This window comes from Eumetopias jubatus, unplaced genomic scaffold (genome assembly GCF_037043125.1).
Source record: "Eumetopias jubatus isolate StellerSeaLion01/CBP00866 unplaced genomic scaffold, mEumJub1_p1.0 scaffold_16, whole genome shotgun sequence".
NCBI lineage: Eukaryota > Metazoa > Chordata > Mammalia > Carnivora > Otariidae > Eumetopias > Eumetopias jubatus.
The window spans coordinates 86314699-86329796 of record NW_028274822.1 but is presented as its reverse complement, the minus strand read 5'-3'; the positions used below and the strand labels follow the sequence as shown (position 1 = coordinate 86329796).

At 44.7% G+C, this 15098-nt stretch overlaps 1 protein-coding gene across 2 annotated transcripts in view; it reads right to left on the bottom strand.

Annotated features, from left to right (window-relative positions):
* Positions 1–2130, bottom strand: part of TMEM120B (transmembrane protein 120B) — a 43354-nt gene extending 41224 nt beyond the window's left edge. For both annotated transcript variants that reach the window (XM_028116483.2, XM_028116484.2), the window contains exon 1: positions 1960–2130. In XM_028116483.2, coding sequence (XP_027972284.1) covers positions 1960–2028 — 69 coding nt within the window. In that variant the 5' untranslated portion in view covers positions 2029–2130. The remainder of the gene's footprint in view (positions 1–1959) is intronic.
* Between the last annotated feature and the right edge of the window lie 12968 nt (positions 2131–15098).

The following is a 15098-nucleotide window of genomic DNA, read 5'->3' as shown; positions in this document are numbered from 1 at the left end:
AACTGAGTAGGGGACACCACGGTTTCCCCCCAGTCAGCTGTTCTCCAGCCCTTGATGTGCACCAGGGGACAAAATCCAGAATTCCCAATTCCTCTCTGTCCCTCACACACCGGAACCCCAAAGATCCCAAGTAAGAACACAACAACAAATCAAACGTCTCCTTTGCAAGCTCTGCTTGCCAAGACTAGCTATCTAATTGCTGTTGATTGCATTAATTGCATGGCTCTGAAGTGTTAGGACAACTCCTCCTCCTAGAGTAAGGCAGGGAAGGGAGAGGAATTCAGGAACAAAAACTCCACACAATAAAACGCTTCTCCCGGGCACCTGGGTGGCTCAGTAGGTTAAGTGACTGCCTTCGGCTCAGGTCATGATCCCAGGGTCCTGGAATCGAGCCCCACGTCAGGCTCCCTGCTCAGCGGGGAGCCTGCTTCTCCCTCTCCCTGCCACTCCCCCTGCTTGTGCTCTCTCTCTCTCTGACAAATAAATAAATAAAATCTTTAAAAAACAAAAACAAAAGTCTTCTCCCACTCCCAACCCTAACACCCCTTCCATGACTCCACAGCTGAACATGACCTGACAGTCCGGTAAGACAAAGTGTTAAGAGGCAGTTGAATCTTCTCGATGGGACTGCAGCCAGAAGGATCCCCTGGGAATTGGGTTGCCCCCCCCCCCCCCCCAAGCCCTGGACCTGAAGGAAAGGGCACCAACCCACACATGCTGCACAGGCCAAGAAAGGCATACTGGTTCTGGATACTTTTTCTCTGCTCATTCCTAGAACAGACCCCTCGCCCCCACCTTCCTGCTCCGTCTCTGCAGCACCCCTCTCTTTAAACATCAGGGCCTACTGCCTCAGGTCCAGAAGCCCCATCACAAACAATCTCCTCTCCCCTCCTCTGGACACAGTAAGAGGCCCACCAACTGGAGACAAGAGGTACATGGACAGGGAAAATGTCATTGCTCCAGCCAAGGATAGGAAGAAGTGGGGTGGAGCTGTGCAATGTGATTTCGGGCAAACAGAGTCCAACTTCAGAGAAAACAAACACAATCTAGTAGCTTGAGAGGAAAAAGCCCCATCTCCCAAACTGGTCCAGGAGTCCCTCTTGGCCAACCCCAGGGTTTCATATGAGGTGTCTCTAGTCGCCTGAGTTGGTAGCTGAGACCTGTCTGAACCTCCTTCCAGGAACAGTTCCTCCTGCCAGGACCCCACTGGGGCAATTTTCTCAAGGGACCTCTCTTATATCTGCCCTCACCCTACCGGGTATAAGGTCCTGGGCCAGATGGGTGAGGGCTGGGAGAAGCCTCTATCACGGAGGGAGACAACCCAGCTGTCAGAACTGACAGATGCCATCCACAACGCCAAACTCAGCCTGCAGCAGCGGCACAGAAGAGGGCACAGACACCAGAGCCCCCAAAGACGCAGAACAGGGTTCCCTAGTCTCTGCTCAAACCCTAGGGGTTCAAGGTGAACGGCTCCCAAGCACATCTCTCAAAATGTAGTTGCAGAAGAGATGGCTACCCCACCAGAACAGAGAAGTGGGGCTGCCAAAAGCAGGTGGACGGGGGTGCGGTTAGGGGAGACCCCTGCGGAGGTGGGGGCTGGGCTGTACTGTCAGTTCCAGCACATATCTGTCCCCTCAGGCCTCCCCCACATGACACACCTGGAACTTCCCCTCAGAGACCACAGACCAACTTTCTGCAGAGAAGGAGGCGCGCGGAGCAAAGAGCCGGTGCGAAGGCGGGGTAATGGGGAGCTTCGACCGGGCGCCCCAAGTGGATGAAGAACTGAAGTGCTGGGAGATAGGCGGGTGCTGGCCCACGCGGACCACCAGCCCCACAGTGCCCAGCCAGAGGCAGCCGCCTGGACCCTGATGGTCCCCACCGCCCCGGCTGGGTTAGCAGAAAGGGGAAGGCACTGCACCGCAGGTAGCAGAGTTGCGCGACCAGGTGGCCCGGCCCTACCTGCAATTCCTGAAATTCTCCCTCCAGCTCGTGCCACTCGCGCTCGCAACGCTCCAGCTGGCCGGACATGGTGCGACGGTGCGAGGCGGCGGCGGCGGCAGCTCCCGCAGCGTGGCGCGGGCGGCCACCAGCACCCCAGCCCCTCAGCTCGCCGGCCGCCTTCGGAGGCACCAGCTGTTCTTGCGCAGCCGGAGCCACGCGCGCACCTGACGTCACAGCCCCCGCCCCAGCGCCCGCCCCACCCCCTCGCCGGGAGGCAGGACCCCGCGCATGCGCACGCACCTCCCCTAGCTCCTCCCCCGCGCGCCCGCGCGCCGGCTAGTTTTGCGGGTCTTGGCAGGGTCTGTTGCTGCCCCCTTGAGAATGCTTCTGCGCTTCCAGTCTCTCCCAGCTGAGGCTGGGGAACTTGTCCACAAGCTGCATTTGCAGAGCTGATTTTACTTAGATTGTGTTTATTTGGGATGTCTGGAGTCGGGAGGATGGAAGATTTGGGGGAGGTGAAAGCTCACCACTCCTTGGCATTGCCTAACCAGAGCCAAAGCCAACGGCCTGGAATGCTAGAACTGACATTGACCATCCAGCAAGGTCGCCAGGCAGGGCGGGGAAGCGCAGAGAGGGACCCGTCGTCTTACCAGGTCATGACTTACTGCAACGAATACATCCTAGACTCCTGCCCCCTAAGATTCTGCGTGACTCTCTCGACAGCTGTGTCTGTCGCTCGTATGATACCACTGCCTCCCTCTGCCTGCATGGACCTACAAGATCTATCCCTGCCTAGCTTCCCAGTCACATCTCCTATCTCACTCCCCCGGATCAGTACTTCCTGACACTGTTTTTTCCTCTTCCTACCCTTGAGGGAACATTTCCTCTAAATCTTCATATGGTTGCCTTTTTGTCATCATTCAAGCCTTAGTTCAAATGACACCTGTATTAATTTCCTAGGGCTGCTGGGGCACCTGGCTGGCTCAGTGGGTAGAGCAAGCAACTCTTGATCTCAGAGTCCTGAGTTCAAGCTTCATGTTGGACATGGAGCCTAATTACAAAAGAAAGAAAAAAGGAAGGAAGGAAGGAAGGAAAGAAAAAGGAAAGAAAGGAAAGAGAAGGAAGGAAAGGAAGGAAGGAAGGAAAGGAAGGAAGGAAAGGAAAGAAGGAAGGAAGGAAGGAAAGAAAGAAAGAAGAAAGAAAGAAAGAAAAGAAAAGAAAAATCGATCGATAGATAGATCGATCGATCCTGGATCTGCCTTAACCACAAATTGTGCTGTTTAAATACCGGAAACTGCGCTGTTTAAATACCACAAACTGAGTGGCTTAAACAATAGAAATGTATTCTGTCACAGTTCTGGAGCCTAGAAGTATGAAATCAAGGTGTCAGCAAAGACATGCTCCAAGACTGGGTAAAATCTTTCCTTGCTTCTTCCTAGCTTGTAGTGTGGCCCTCAATCCTTAGCATTCCTTGGCTTGCAGCTTCATCCCTCCAGTCTCTGCCTCTGTTGTTACATGGCCTTCTTCCTTGTGTGCTTGTCTCCGTGTCCTCTCCTCTTATAGAGACACCAATCTTACTGGATTTAAGGGTCCACTCACTCCAGCATGACCTCACCTAAGTTGAACTAATTACATCTGCAAAGACCCTGTTTCCAAATAAGGACAACCTTCTGAGGTAATGGGTATTAGAACTTCAGCATATCTTTCTGGGGGACACAATTCAAACAGTAACAACACCTCTAGAAAAAAGACCTGTCCTGAATACCCAGAGCTTCATGCCTCGTCCCAGTCACTTATATGTCACCTGTCTTATTTCCTTCATATAAGTTACCATTGTGTGAAAGTGTTTGTCTCCATGTTGGTTGTATGAATCCCTCCATGGGTATATAATCTGCATGAGATCTCAGGGATCTTTTCTCTGTCTTGGTCATCATCGTATCCCCAGAGCTTGGCACATAGTAGGCCCTTAATATTTGTTGAAGGAATAAACATGAAAGATCATCTACTGCAGAGGTTCTCAACTTTTGGGGTTCACAAACCACTCTAAAAACTCTGGGAAATATACACCTAAGCACACAGAGAAATATTCAGAATTCTTAACTGATGCCTGAATAAAAGCGTGACTTACTCAAGATTCCCAGCTAATTAATGACCGACTTTGAATTATGATTTTCATCCCTGGAGGCTGGAACTTCAGCATATCTTTGGGAGGCACAGTTCAACTCATAACAATACCTCTCAGTAAAAGTGAAACAAGGCTTGTTTGCATGCCTGGTTATTGCTGATGGAATGTCAGGCATTGTGAATTTTACCTTGTTGATCGGTTCCCTTCCTCCACCCCTTTTTCTTCTCTTTCTCCCCACCTTCTCCCTCCCCCTCCTTTTGTATTTCAGTTTCCCTAAAAATATTCTTGAGCTTTACATTAGACGCAATTACCTAGAAACAATGTTATCCTTTCAAATCTTGCTTTTAACATTTATCTTGGGACTAAAACAGTGCTCAGTCTAGAGCTGATTTTTCCCCCACTACGTGAGGCAAGACCAATACATCATGAAGTTTTCAGTCTGGCTGGTGGGACGAGGCACTATTCCTGGGCCAGTGTGAATGCTGTACACTCTTACTTCTAATCATTTTAGGTGGTTCTTTCCTTGGCTTCAGGTGGTTGTCCTTGCATACGTGTTGACCAGCGCTCAGCTGACTGCTGGAGGGGGTTCAGTGGGCTTCTGGATACTCTGTGTGCAGCTGTTCCCTCTCTAAAATTCTAACCTCCTTGGCCCCCCTGGACTCTCAGCTCTATCTTCTCAACTCGGGGTCTGCCAGGCTTCACCTAGGATCCCCTCCCTGCACCATCACCTGGAAACGCTCTCGGAACAATAAATGGGACAATGTTAGAATAACTCCTACAATTTGTTTCCTGTTTCTCAGTGGCCCCGTCCTCTGTTGACTGATGTCCAGTGTCTTGAATAAAAAACATAATTTCATGTATATTTTCCCCATTTTGTGGTTGTTTCAGATAAGAAGGTAAATCTGGGGGCGCCTGGGTGGCTCAGTCGTTAGGCGCCTGCCTTCGGCTCAGGTCATGGTCCCAGGGTCCTGGGATCGAGCCCTGCATCGGGCTCCCTGCTCGGCGGAGAGCCTGCTTCTCCCTCTCCCACTCCCCCTGCTTGTGTTCCTTCTCTCGCTGTGTCTCTCTCTGTCAAATAAATAAAATCTTTAAAAAAAAAAAAAAAAGAAGGTAAATCTGGTCCATGTTACTGTATCTTGGCCAGAAGCAGAAGACAGCATAATGCATTTGGGATCCGTGTGCATCAATAGTTTGTTTCTTTTTTTCTTCTGCTGAGTATATTTCATTGTATGCTGGATTTACTTCTCCATTCTTTATCCATTCACCAGCTGAGGGACCTTTGCATTGTTTCCAGTTTGGATTGATTATGAATAAAGCCACTATGAACATTTATGTAAAATATTTAATTATGAAAAGGACAATTTTACATTAAAATCCAAACTTTAATTTTTTTTTTTAAGTAATCTCTACACCCAGCTTGGGGCTTGAATTTACAACCCTATGATCAAGAGTTGCAGGCTCTACCAACTGAGCCAGCCAGGTGCACCTAAAATCCAAACTTTTACTTTCTTTTGAAAAACGGGAAGATCTCATCACACTGGGCTCACATTCCTGCATAGCAATGGACTGGAACAGAGTAAAAATATCCCCTTCACAATGGGCTTGCCACTTGCCACAGTCCTCACCAAGCTCAATTGTCTTGCCCCAGACTACTTCACGTATTTATGCAAACTGTAGTCCTTGGGGCCACCTGAATTTGAGACTCCCAATATAATATGTCATGAAAATTACAAAACCATATGGACCACTCATATGGTGAAAAAAACAGAAACAAGTTTACTTAATTGGGGTTAGTGGAATCAAAAAGGAAACACAGGGCCTTGAAGGATGAGAAAAGTGTCACCAAGCAGAGGATTTGGGAAGATGCCCCTCCACCTCTGCCGGCAGCTACTCAATCCAAGCAGGTCCATCTGCCCCAAGCTACCTGTGGGCAGGAGAGGCTGGGCCTGTCCCCCAGGGAGATCTGGGCAGGTGCACCTTCTCTGCAGGCTGGCCAGCAGTCAGGCTGCAAATCTAAGGGGCTGTTCTCTCTGTGGGGTCAGGACTCGGTATGCATTATTCACGAGCCCTTTTGTAGATGGCAGGGGCTGGCCACCCCAATAAGCATAGCCAGAAGTATCAGATCTTACCTGGCTGCCACCCTGTCCTGGTTCCCGCCCAAAGTGCTTTCAGACTCACTTGTCAGCTCCCTGGGACTTGATCTGGCTCTGCTTAAGGACTTTGATCACGAGGGGTGAGAAAGTGTGTTATCCCTGCCCACACCACCAGGGGGAAATCTCCCCTATTTGTTCTCTTTAAGGCACTCAGGAATCTGTCAGTCTGAGACTTTGTACAACTAGCTGGGAAGAGTCATAAAAGTAGCAAACACATAGCGCTCATTATGTGCCTGGTGCTCTTGTATATACTTCATGTATATGCATTAATGCATTTAGTCTTCAACAGCTTTGAGGAAGGATCTCTATTCCCCTGTTTGACAGGTGAATATTTTAAGGCGTAGTTTCTCCATCTTTTAATGTGATCAAGAACTACCTTCTGAAGATTTCATTAAATGCAGATTCTGATTCACTAGGTGCTAGGAAGGGCCAGCGATCCTGTAATTCTACAAGCCCAGCCAATATCATTGGTCCAAGGACCACATTTTAAATAGCAAAAGTCCAAGTTGCAGAGAGGTGAAGTAACTTATCCAAGATCATCCAGCTACTTGCGCGTTACAGGATGCCAAGAGCTAATTCTAAAAAAAGAGCATCTGTCCAAGGAGAAATGAAAATTCCAGGGACTTTTCCTTCATCGGCTTCCCACAAATGCCCTTGCTCAAAATAGTCCCCAAAGATTTTAACAAGCAATTTGGGCAAAGATGTTTATAGCAGCACTTTTTAGATCGCTGGAAACATCCCAAATGCCCCACAGCAGGGAAACGGTGAAGCTGTAGTCTGTTCCATATAATACGATATGGCTGTTAAAATGGTCAGTATGGGAACTAAATGGATGCCTGTAAACAGGTATATTAAATTGTGTTAAGTAAAAAAGTAGAGCCCAAAATATTGTGTATATACTGATTAAAGGTACATGGTCATTCCTGCACCCTGAAAAAGATTGGGTGAATTTAGTATAACAGAAATAGTCCATCATGTAAATTGATGGAATTTTTTTTTCTGAAATGTTTTTCAGGTGCTTGATAGAAATTGTAAGCCCCTATCTTTCTGTTCATGGATTTTTTTTTAAAGATTTATTTATTTATTTGAGAGAGCGAGAATGAGAGAGAGAGCAAGTACATGAGAGGGGGGAGGGTAAGAGGGAGAAGCAGTCTCCTTGCTGAGCAGGGAGCCCGATGCGGGACTCGATCCCAGGACTCCAGGATCATGACCTGAGCTGAAAGCAGTCACTTAACCAACTGAGCCACCCAGGCGCCCTCTCTTCATGGTTTGTTTGTTTTTTTTTTAAGTTTTATTTATTTAAGTAATCTCTACGCCCACCCTGGGGTTCAAACTCACAACTCTGAGATCAAGAGTCATGCATGCTCTTCCGACTGAGCCAGCCAGGTGCCCCAGTTCACAGGTTTATAATGTAAACAGCAAGCATTATTATTAAATTTCATTTATTTAGTGTTTACTCTTCAGGTATCAAAATGCCCTTTCTATCCTTGTTCAGTTATTTGCATTACTGCACCTAACTGGGGCTGTAAGTCCTGGCTGGAAGGGCATGTGATTTCTTTGGCCCAGCCAAACCCGAGTTCAAACCCCAGCCCTCCCACTTGTCAGATGCATGACCTTGAGTCCATAATTCACCTTCTCTATAAACAGGGGTTGCTCTCGTAGTATTGTCGTGAGGATTAATGCACTGATGTAGATAAAGTGCCCAACACTATGTAAGTACCAGAAAGCACTGACGATATATTTGGGTTTTTTAAAAAAAATAAACATTTTATTTTGGGATACTTTTAGATTTACAAAGCTGCAAAGAGAGTACAAAGAGTTCCCACATACTCTTCACTCAGTTTTCCCTCATGCTGACAATTTACGTAACCATGACACCTTTATCAAAACCAAGAAATTTGGCGCCTGAGTGGCTCAGTCAGTTAAGCATCTGCTTTCGACTCAGGTCATGATCCCAGGGTCCTGCATCAGGCTCCCTGCTCAGTGGGGAGTCTGCTTCTCCCTCTGCCTCTCCCCCCTACTTGTGTGTGCTCTCTCTCTCGCAAAAATAAATTAATTAAATCTTAAAAAAAAAAACACAAGAAATTAACACAGGCATATTACTATAAACAAACCTCCAGACTTTATTCAGATTTTTCCAGTTTTTCCATTGATGTCCTTTTTCTGTTCCAGAATTCAACCTGACATGGCACTTAGGCTTCCTGTATTTAATAGTCTCCTATCTCAGTGTTTCCTTGGTTATCATGACCTTGACAGTTTTGAAGGGTAATATATATTGCTGTTGTTGTTGTTAAGTAAATTCTATGCCCAACATGGGGCTTGAACTCACAACTCTGAGATCAAGAGTCACATGCCCTACTGACTGAGCCAGCCAGGCGCCCCTATATATAGTTTTAATAATAGCTTTATCAAGATACTGTGATGATTAATTTCATATGTCAACTTGACTAGGCCACACAATGCCCAGATGTCTGGTTAAATGTTATTCTTGGTGTGTCTGTGATGGAGTTTCTGGAAGAGATTATTTGAATCGGTAGACTGAGTAAAACAGATTGTCTTCCCCAATGTTGGGGGGGGGCTCATCTAATCAGTTGAGGGTCTGAATACAACAAAAAGGTGGAGAATTCTCCCTCTCTCTCTCTCTCTGCCTGACCACTTTAGCTGGGACATCAGTCTTCTACTGCCCTCGGGCAGGGATTTACAGCATCAACTCTCCTGGGGTTTTTTTGTTGTTATTTTTTTAACTCTCCTGGTTTCTCAGACCTTTGGACTTGGGCTAGAACTTTTACCATTAGTTCTGGTTCTCAGGCCTTCAGACTCAAACTGGAAGTACACATTTTGCTTATCCATTCATTGGTTGATGGCAATTCAGGTTGTTTCCAGTTTTGGGCTATTATGAATAATGCTGCTATGACATTTGTGTACAAGGTTTTGTGTGGACATGTGTTTTCTTTTCTCATGGTATTACACCTAGGAGCGGGATTGCTGAGTAATCCCTGTGTTTAGCATTGTTTTTAAAAGATTTCATTTATCCATTTGAGAAAGAGAGACAGAGAACGAGTTGGGGGGGGATGGGGAGGGGGGAGAGGGAAAGGGAAAGGGACAAGCAGACTCCCTGGTGAGCAAAGAGCCTGACACGAGGCTTGATCCCAGGACCCTGAGATCACGACCTGAGCCAAAGTCAGACACTTAAACCGACCGAGCCATCCAAGTGCCTCTGTGTTTAACGTTTTGAGGCACTGCCAAACTGTTTTCCAAAGTAGCTGCCCATTTCACACCCTCACTAGCAATGCATGAAGGCTCCAATTTCTCCACATCCATGTCAACACTGGTTATTGTCTGTGTTTTTCATTTTAGCCATCCTTACAGTTTTGTATGGAGTGTATCTCATTGTGGTTTTAATTTTGTGTTTTCTTAATCGCTAAAAATGTTGAGTGTCTTTTCATGTGTTTATTGACCATTTATGTATCTTCTTTTGGAGAAATGTCTATTCTAATCCTTTGTTCATTTTTAAATGGGGCTATTTCCCTTCTTTATTGTTGAGTTGTAAGGGTTCTTATATATTCCGGACACAAGTCCCTTATCATATACACAATTGCAAATATTTTTCTCCCTTTCTGTGAGTTGATTTACATACATATAAAATTATTTAACAATCTCAGACTTAAGGAAAAGCTGCAAGTACACTACAAAGCACTGATTTTTCAGACCCATTTGGGTGTAGATTTAAAAAAAATTTTATCCTTTCTATTATTAATTTTCTAGTGAAAATTTCCCCAACCTCCAATGGCCAGAGATGCATGGAAGGAAGTGCTTGATAAAGGTTTAGAAACTGAACACTTCCTAATTCACCTCAAAAGCCGAATGCCATCTCAGAATACAAGAGGAATGTATCTGTAGACACCTTTCCTGTCCTCATTTGTTGCAGACACAAAAGCCCTATATCATGAGCCCCCGCCATTCCTACTATTTTGAAGGTCCTCTGTGAAACAAAAGGGAGAAAACATCGAGTGTCTATGTTTTTCTTTGTTCGATACATTTGAAGAAGGAAGTCTAACAGTTCCCCACTGAAGCCGTATGTACCAGATTCTTTTGTATGATGGAAGATATTGGAGGAAGATTGTAGATAATAGGAAATTTACAAAAATGTTTTCCAATGACTAGGCGGAGTGTTGGCCGCTTCTTAGGTTTTTGTTTTGGTTTGCTTTTTAGGCTACAAGATTAAGTCTTGTTTCATTGCACCACCTGCTGGCGACTTCTCAGAATTTCTGTTTCTTCCAACAAAAGGCAAAAAGGCTTGTTCAACAGATTTATTAACAAATACTCTTTTTTCTCTCACCTAAAAAACTACCATTCACAGAGTATGGTGGTAGAAATATTTCAGTGCTCTTCATCTTTAACAAAACAAAACAATTTCCAAATTTCCAACAATAACCTTTTTATTGTGACATATATATATACACACAGAAAAGTACACACAATTTTTATGTAGTTTAAATAAATTATAAAGAGAATCTGTACAACTAAGACCCACATCAAGAATAAGATTGCCATCACTCTAGATAACCCCATGTCCCTCTTCCCTAATCATAACTTTCTCCCTCCCTCCCCACAAAGGTAACCACTACCTTGATTTTGGGATAGTCATTTCAGCACGTACTACTTCTAGAACCACAAAACAAGTGAAGTATTAATTTTTAAAAATAGTGTAAAACTTGGAGCACCTGGGTGGCTCAGTTGGTTGAGCGTCTGCCTTCAGCTCAGGTCATGATCTAGGGGCCCGGGGAGTCTGCTTCTCCCTCTCTCTCAAGTAAATGAATAAAAAATTTTTTAAAAAATGGTGTAAAAATTTTGGTGTAGCTATTTAATCTGGAAACTTATATGATTATTCCTGCATTTGACACATATCTACTGAGTTCAACATTGTTATAGTCATTGGGGAATAAAAATCAAATCATGAGATACCATTTCACACCCACTAGAGTGGCTAAAGTTAAAAAGATAGACAATTGGGGTGCCTGGGTGATGCAGTTGGTTAAGCGTGCCCAACTCTTGGTTTCGGCTCAGGTCATGATCTCAGCGTTGTGAGACTGAGCCCCATGTGTGGGGCTCTGCGCTCAGTGGGAAGTGGGCTGGACAGTCTCTCTCTCTCTGCCCCTCCCCCACTCTCTCTCTCTCACTAAAATAAATAAATCTTAAAAAAAAAAAAAAAGACAGACAATACAATACTAGGGTCACCTGGCTGGCTCAGTCCGTAGAGCAGGTGACTTTTTTTTTTTTTAAAGATTTTATTTATTTATTTGACAGAGAGACACAGCGAGAGCAGGAACACAAGCAGGGGGAGTGGAGAGGGAGAAGCAGGCTTCCCGCGGAGCAAGGAGCCCGATGTGGGGCTTGATCCCAGGACCCTGGGATCATGACCTGAGCCAAAGGCAGCCGCTTAACCGACTGAGCCACCCAGGCGCCCGAGCAGGTGACTTTTAATCTCAGGGTTGTGAATTTGAGCCCCACTTTGGGTGTGGAGATTACTCAAATTTTTTCTAATTTTTAAAAATTTATTTTAGGGGCGCCTGGGTGGCTCAGTAGGTTAAGCGGCTGCCTTCAGCTCAGGTGGTGATCTCAGGGTCCTGGGATGGAGTCCCACATGGGGCTCCTGGCTTGGCAGGGTGTCTGCTTCTCCCTCTCTCTCTGTCCCTGCTTGTGCTCTCTCTCTCTCTCTCTCTCCAAGAGATGAATAAAATCTTTAAAAATATGTATTTTTAAAAAGACAATACCAAATGTTGGCAAAGATATAGAGAAATTAAAACCCTCATAATGTTACCTGTGGGAATGTAAAATGGTGCAGCCACTTTGGAAAACAGTTGGCAGTTCCTCAAAAAGTTACACATGGAGGGGGAACCTGGCTGGCTCAGTCGGTAGAGTGTATGACTCTTAATCTCATGGTTGTGAGTTCGAGCCCTTATGTTGGGTGTAGAGATTACTTTAAAAAAATAATAAAAATCTTAAAAAAAAAAGTCACACATGGACTAATCATCTGACCCAGTAATTCCACTCCTAGGTGTACTACTGAGAGAAAACATATGCCTACACAAAAACTTGTACACAGATATTCATGGTAGCATTATTCCAAATAGCCAAAAAGCATAAATAGCCCAAACGTCTGTCAACTGATGAACAAAATGTGATGTACGATATGATGCAACATTATTCTGCAAAAAAACAGAATGGTGTGTGACGCCCGACTGGCTTAGCCAGTGAAGCGTGCGACTCTTGACTCTTGGTGGACAGTTTGAGCCCCATGCTGAGCATAGAGATCACTTAATAAAAAAAATTAAAAACAAACCAGAACGGAACGAAGTACTCATACGTGCTACCACACGGAAGACCCTTGAAATCATTATGTTATGTGAAAGGAGTCGGTCACAAAAGACCATATAACTGTGTGATACCATGTATAGGAAATGTCCAGAACAGGCAAATCCAGAGAGACAGAAAGCAGATTAGTGGTTGTCAGAGAATGGGGATGGGGGAGGGGGGGAGAGATAGTGACTGCTAAGGGGGTGAGGTTTCTTTTGGGGATAATGAAAATATTCTGGAATTAGATAGTGCTGATGGCTGCACAAGTCTGTGAATATACTACTGAATTGTGCACCTCAAAGAGTGAATTTTATGGTAGGTCACTCACCTCTTAAAAGTTGTTATAAGTAATATATATTTTTGGGTGCCTACTATGTGCCAAGCACCATGCTAGGCACTAGGATTACAATAATGAGCAAAGCTAGATAGAGCTCTTATTCATATATATGTCATATTAAATATTGCACCACACAAAAGATACTGGAAGATCATCTAAGGGAGGGCAATATAGAAGTATAGAAGTATTGAATCAATGTTGTATACCTGAAACTAATATAACACTATATGTCAATTATACTTCAATAAAATTTTTTTAATTAAAAAAAAAAAAGAATTATGAGGTGAACACCTCCCATGTAACAACCCAGGTCAAGAAATAGAACACTGCCTTCCAGCTATAAAACAAGTAAGTCATTGGGGGCGCCTGGGTGGCTCCGTCGGTTAAGCATCCAACTCCTGATTTCAGCTCAGGTCATGATCTCATGGTCTTGAGAATGAGCCCCATGCTGGGCTCTGTGCCGTGTGAGGAGCCTGCTTAAGATTCTCTCTTCCTTTCCCTCAAATAAATAAATAAGTCATAGGAATATAATGTACAGCATAGGGAATATAGTTAATAATATTGTAATAACTTTGGGGCACCTGGGTGGTTCAGTCAGTTAACCGTCTGCCTTCAGCTCAGGTCATGATCCTGGGGTCCTGGGATCGAGCCCCACATCGGGCTCCTGGCTCAGCAAGGAGCCTGCTTCTCCCTCTCCCTCTGCCCCTCCCCCTCCTCATGCTCTCTCTCTCTCTCTCTCTCTCTCTCTCTCTCTCTCTCTCTGTGTCTCAAATGAATAAATAAAATCTTTAAAAAAAAAAAGACTCATCTATGCTGCATATGACTATAATGTTTTCACTGTTAGGATGTTTTTGTGTATGAATAGTACACAAGTGGTTTACCTTTGTTATCACTGATAAAACCGTCAGGTCACTTCCTGCTCGGGATATGCAGAACAATGCTACAATGGGCTTCGTGTCTATTTATCCTGGTACACAGCCAGTTCATTGCCAGAGGCAAGATTACTCTTACCTTTAACTGCACCAGATCACACCAAAGTGTCTTCCAAAGCGGTTCACACTCCCTAAAAGAGTTCGAACCTTCTGCCTTTTTGAAGTACCTTTGAAAAGTGTATTTCATTTGGCTGATGGCTTACAAAAAATCTAAGTGTGTTTTCGGGAAAGCCGCTATCGGGCTATTTGAAATGGGGAGGAAGAGAGACACTTGGCTGCCTTAACCAAGGCCAACCTAGATCAGCCACCTGAAAATGAATAAGCTACAGAAATGCTTATTGCTGTATATGCCACTCAGAACATCCTGCCGTTTGTTTTACTACAAAAGCTAAATGAGACAATCTGGGATATGGGAATGGATTTATGATACAGAACTCTTCTTTGGAATGGCACCTAACATCATGAAATTTTCTTATTAATATTTATACTTACAGCCTGCTATGGCCTAAATGCTCTATCCCCCCAAATTCACATGTTGGAACCCCACTGCCCAATGTGATGGTATTAGGAAGTGGGGCCTTTGGGAAGTGATTAGACCATGAGAGTGGAGCCTTCATAAGTGGGATTAGTGTCCTTATAAAAGAGACCCCACTGGGTGCCTGGGTGGCTCAGTTGGTTAAGCGACTGCCTTCAGCTCAGGTCATGATCCTGGAGTCCCGGGATCGAGTCCCACATCGGGCTCCCTGCTCAGCAGGGAGTCTGCTTCTCCCTCTGACCCTCTTCCCTCTCGTGCTCTCTATCTCTCATTCTCTCTCTCAAGTAAATAAATAAAATCTTTAAAAAAAAAGAGAGAGAGAGACCCCACCATGTGAGAATACAATAAGAAGTCTACAACCCAAGAGAGGGCACTTAGCTGACCATGCTGACACCCTTATTTTGGACTTTCAGCTTCCAGACTGAGAAATAAAATTCTATTGTTTATAATACCAGCCTGTGCTATCTTGTCACAGCAGCCTGAAGGAACTAAGGCAGAGCCTAACATTTTGAGTAAAGAATGAGGTCCGTATTATTTGCAACACAATTTCAATTTCATTCAATATGTTAGAAGTGTAGCTATACATTGTTGCCATATATATACATATGTATATGTGTGTGTGTGTGTATATATATATATATGTATATATGAGAAAACATTTGGCCTTCAAAGTCAAAAAATATTTATTATCTTTACAGAAAAGACTTGCCCAATGATA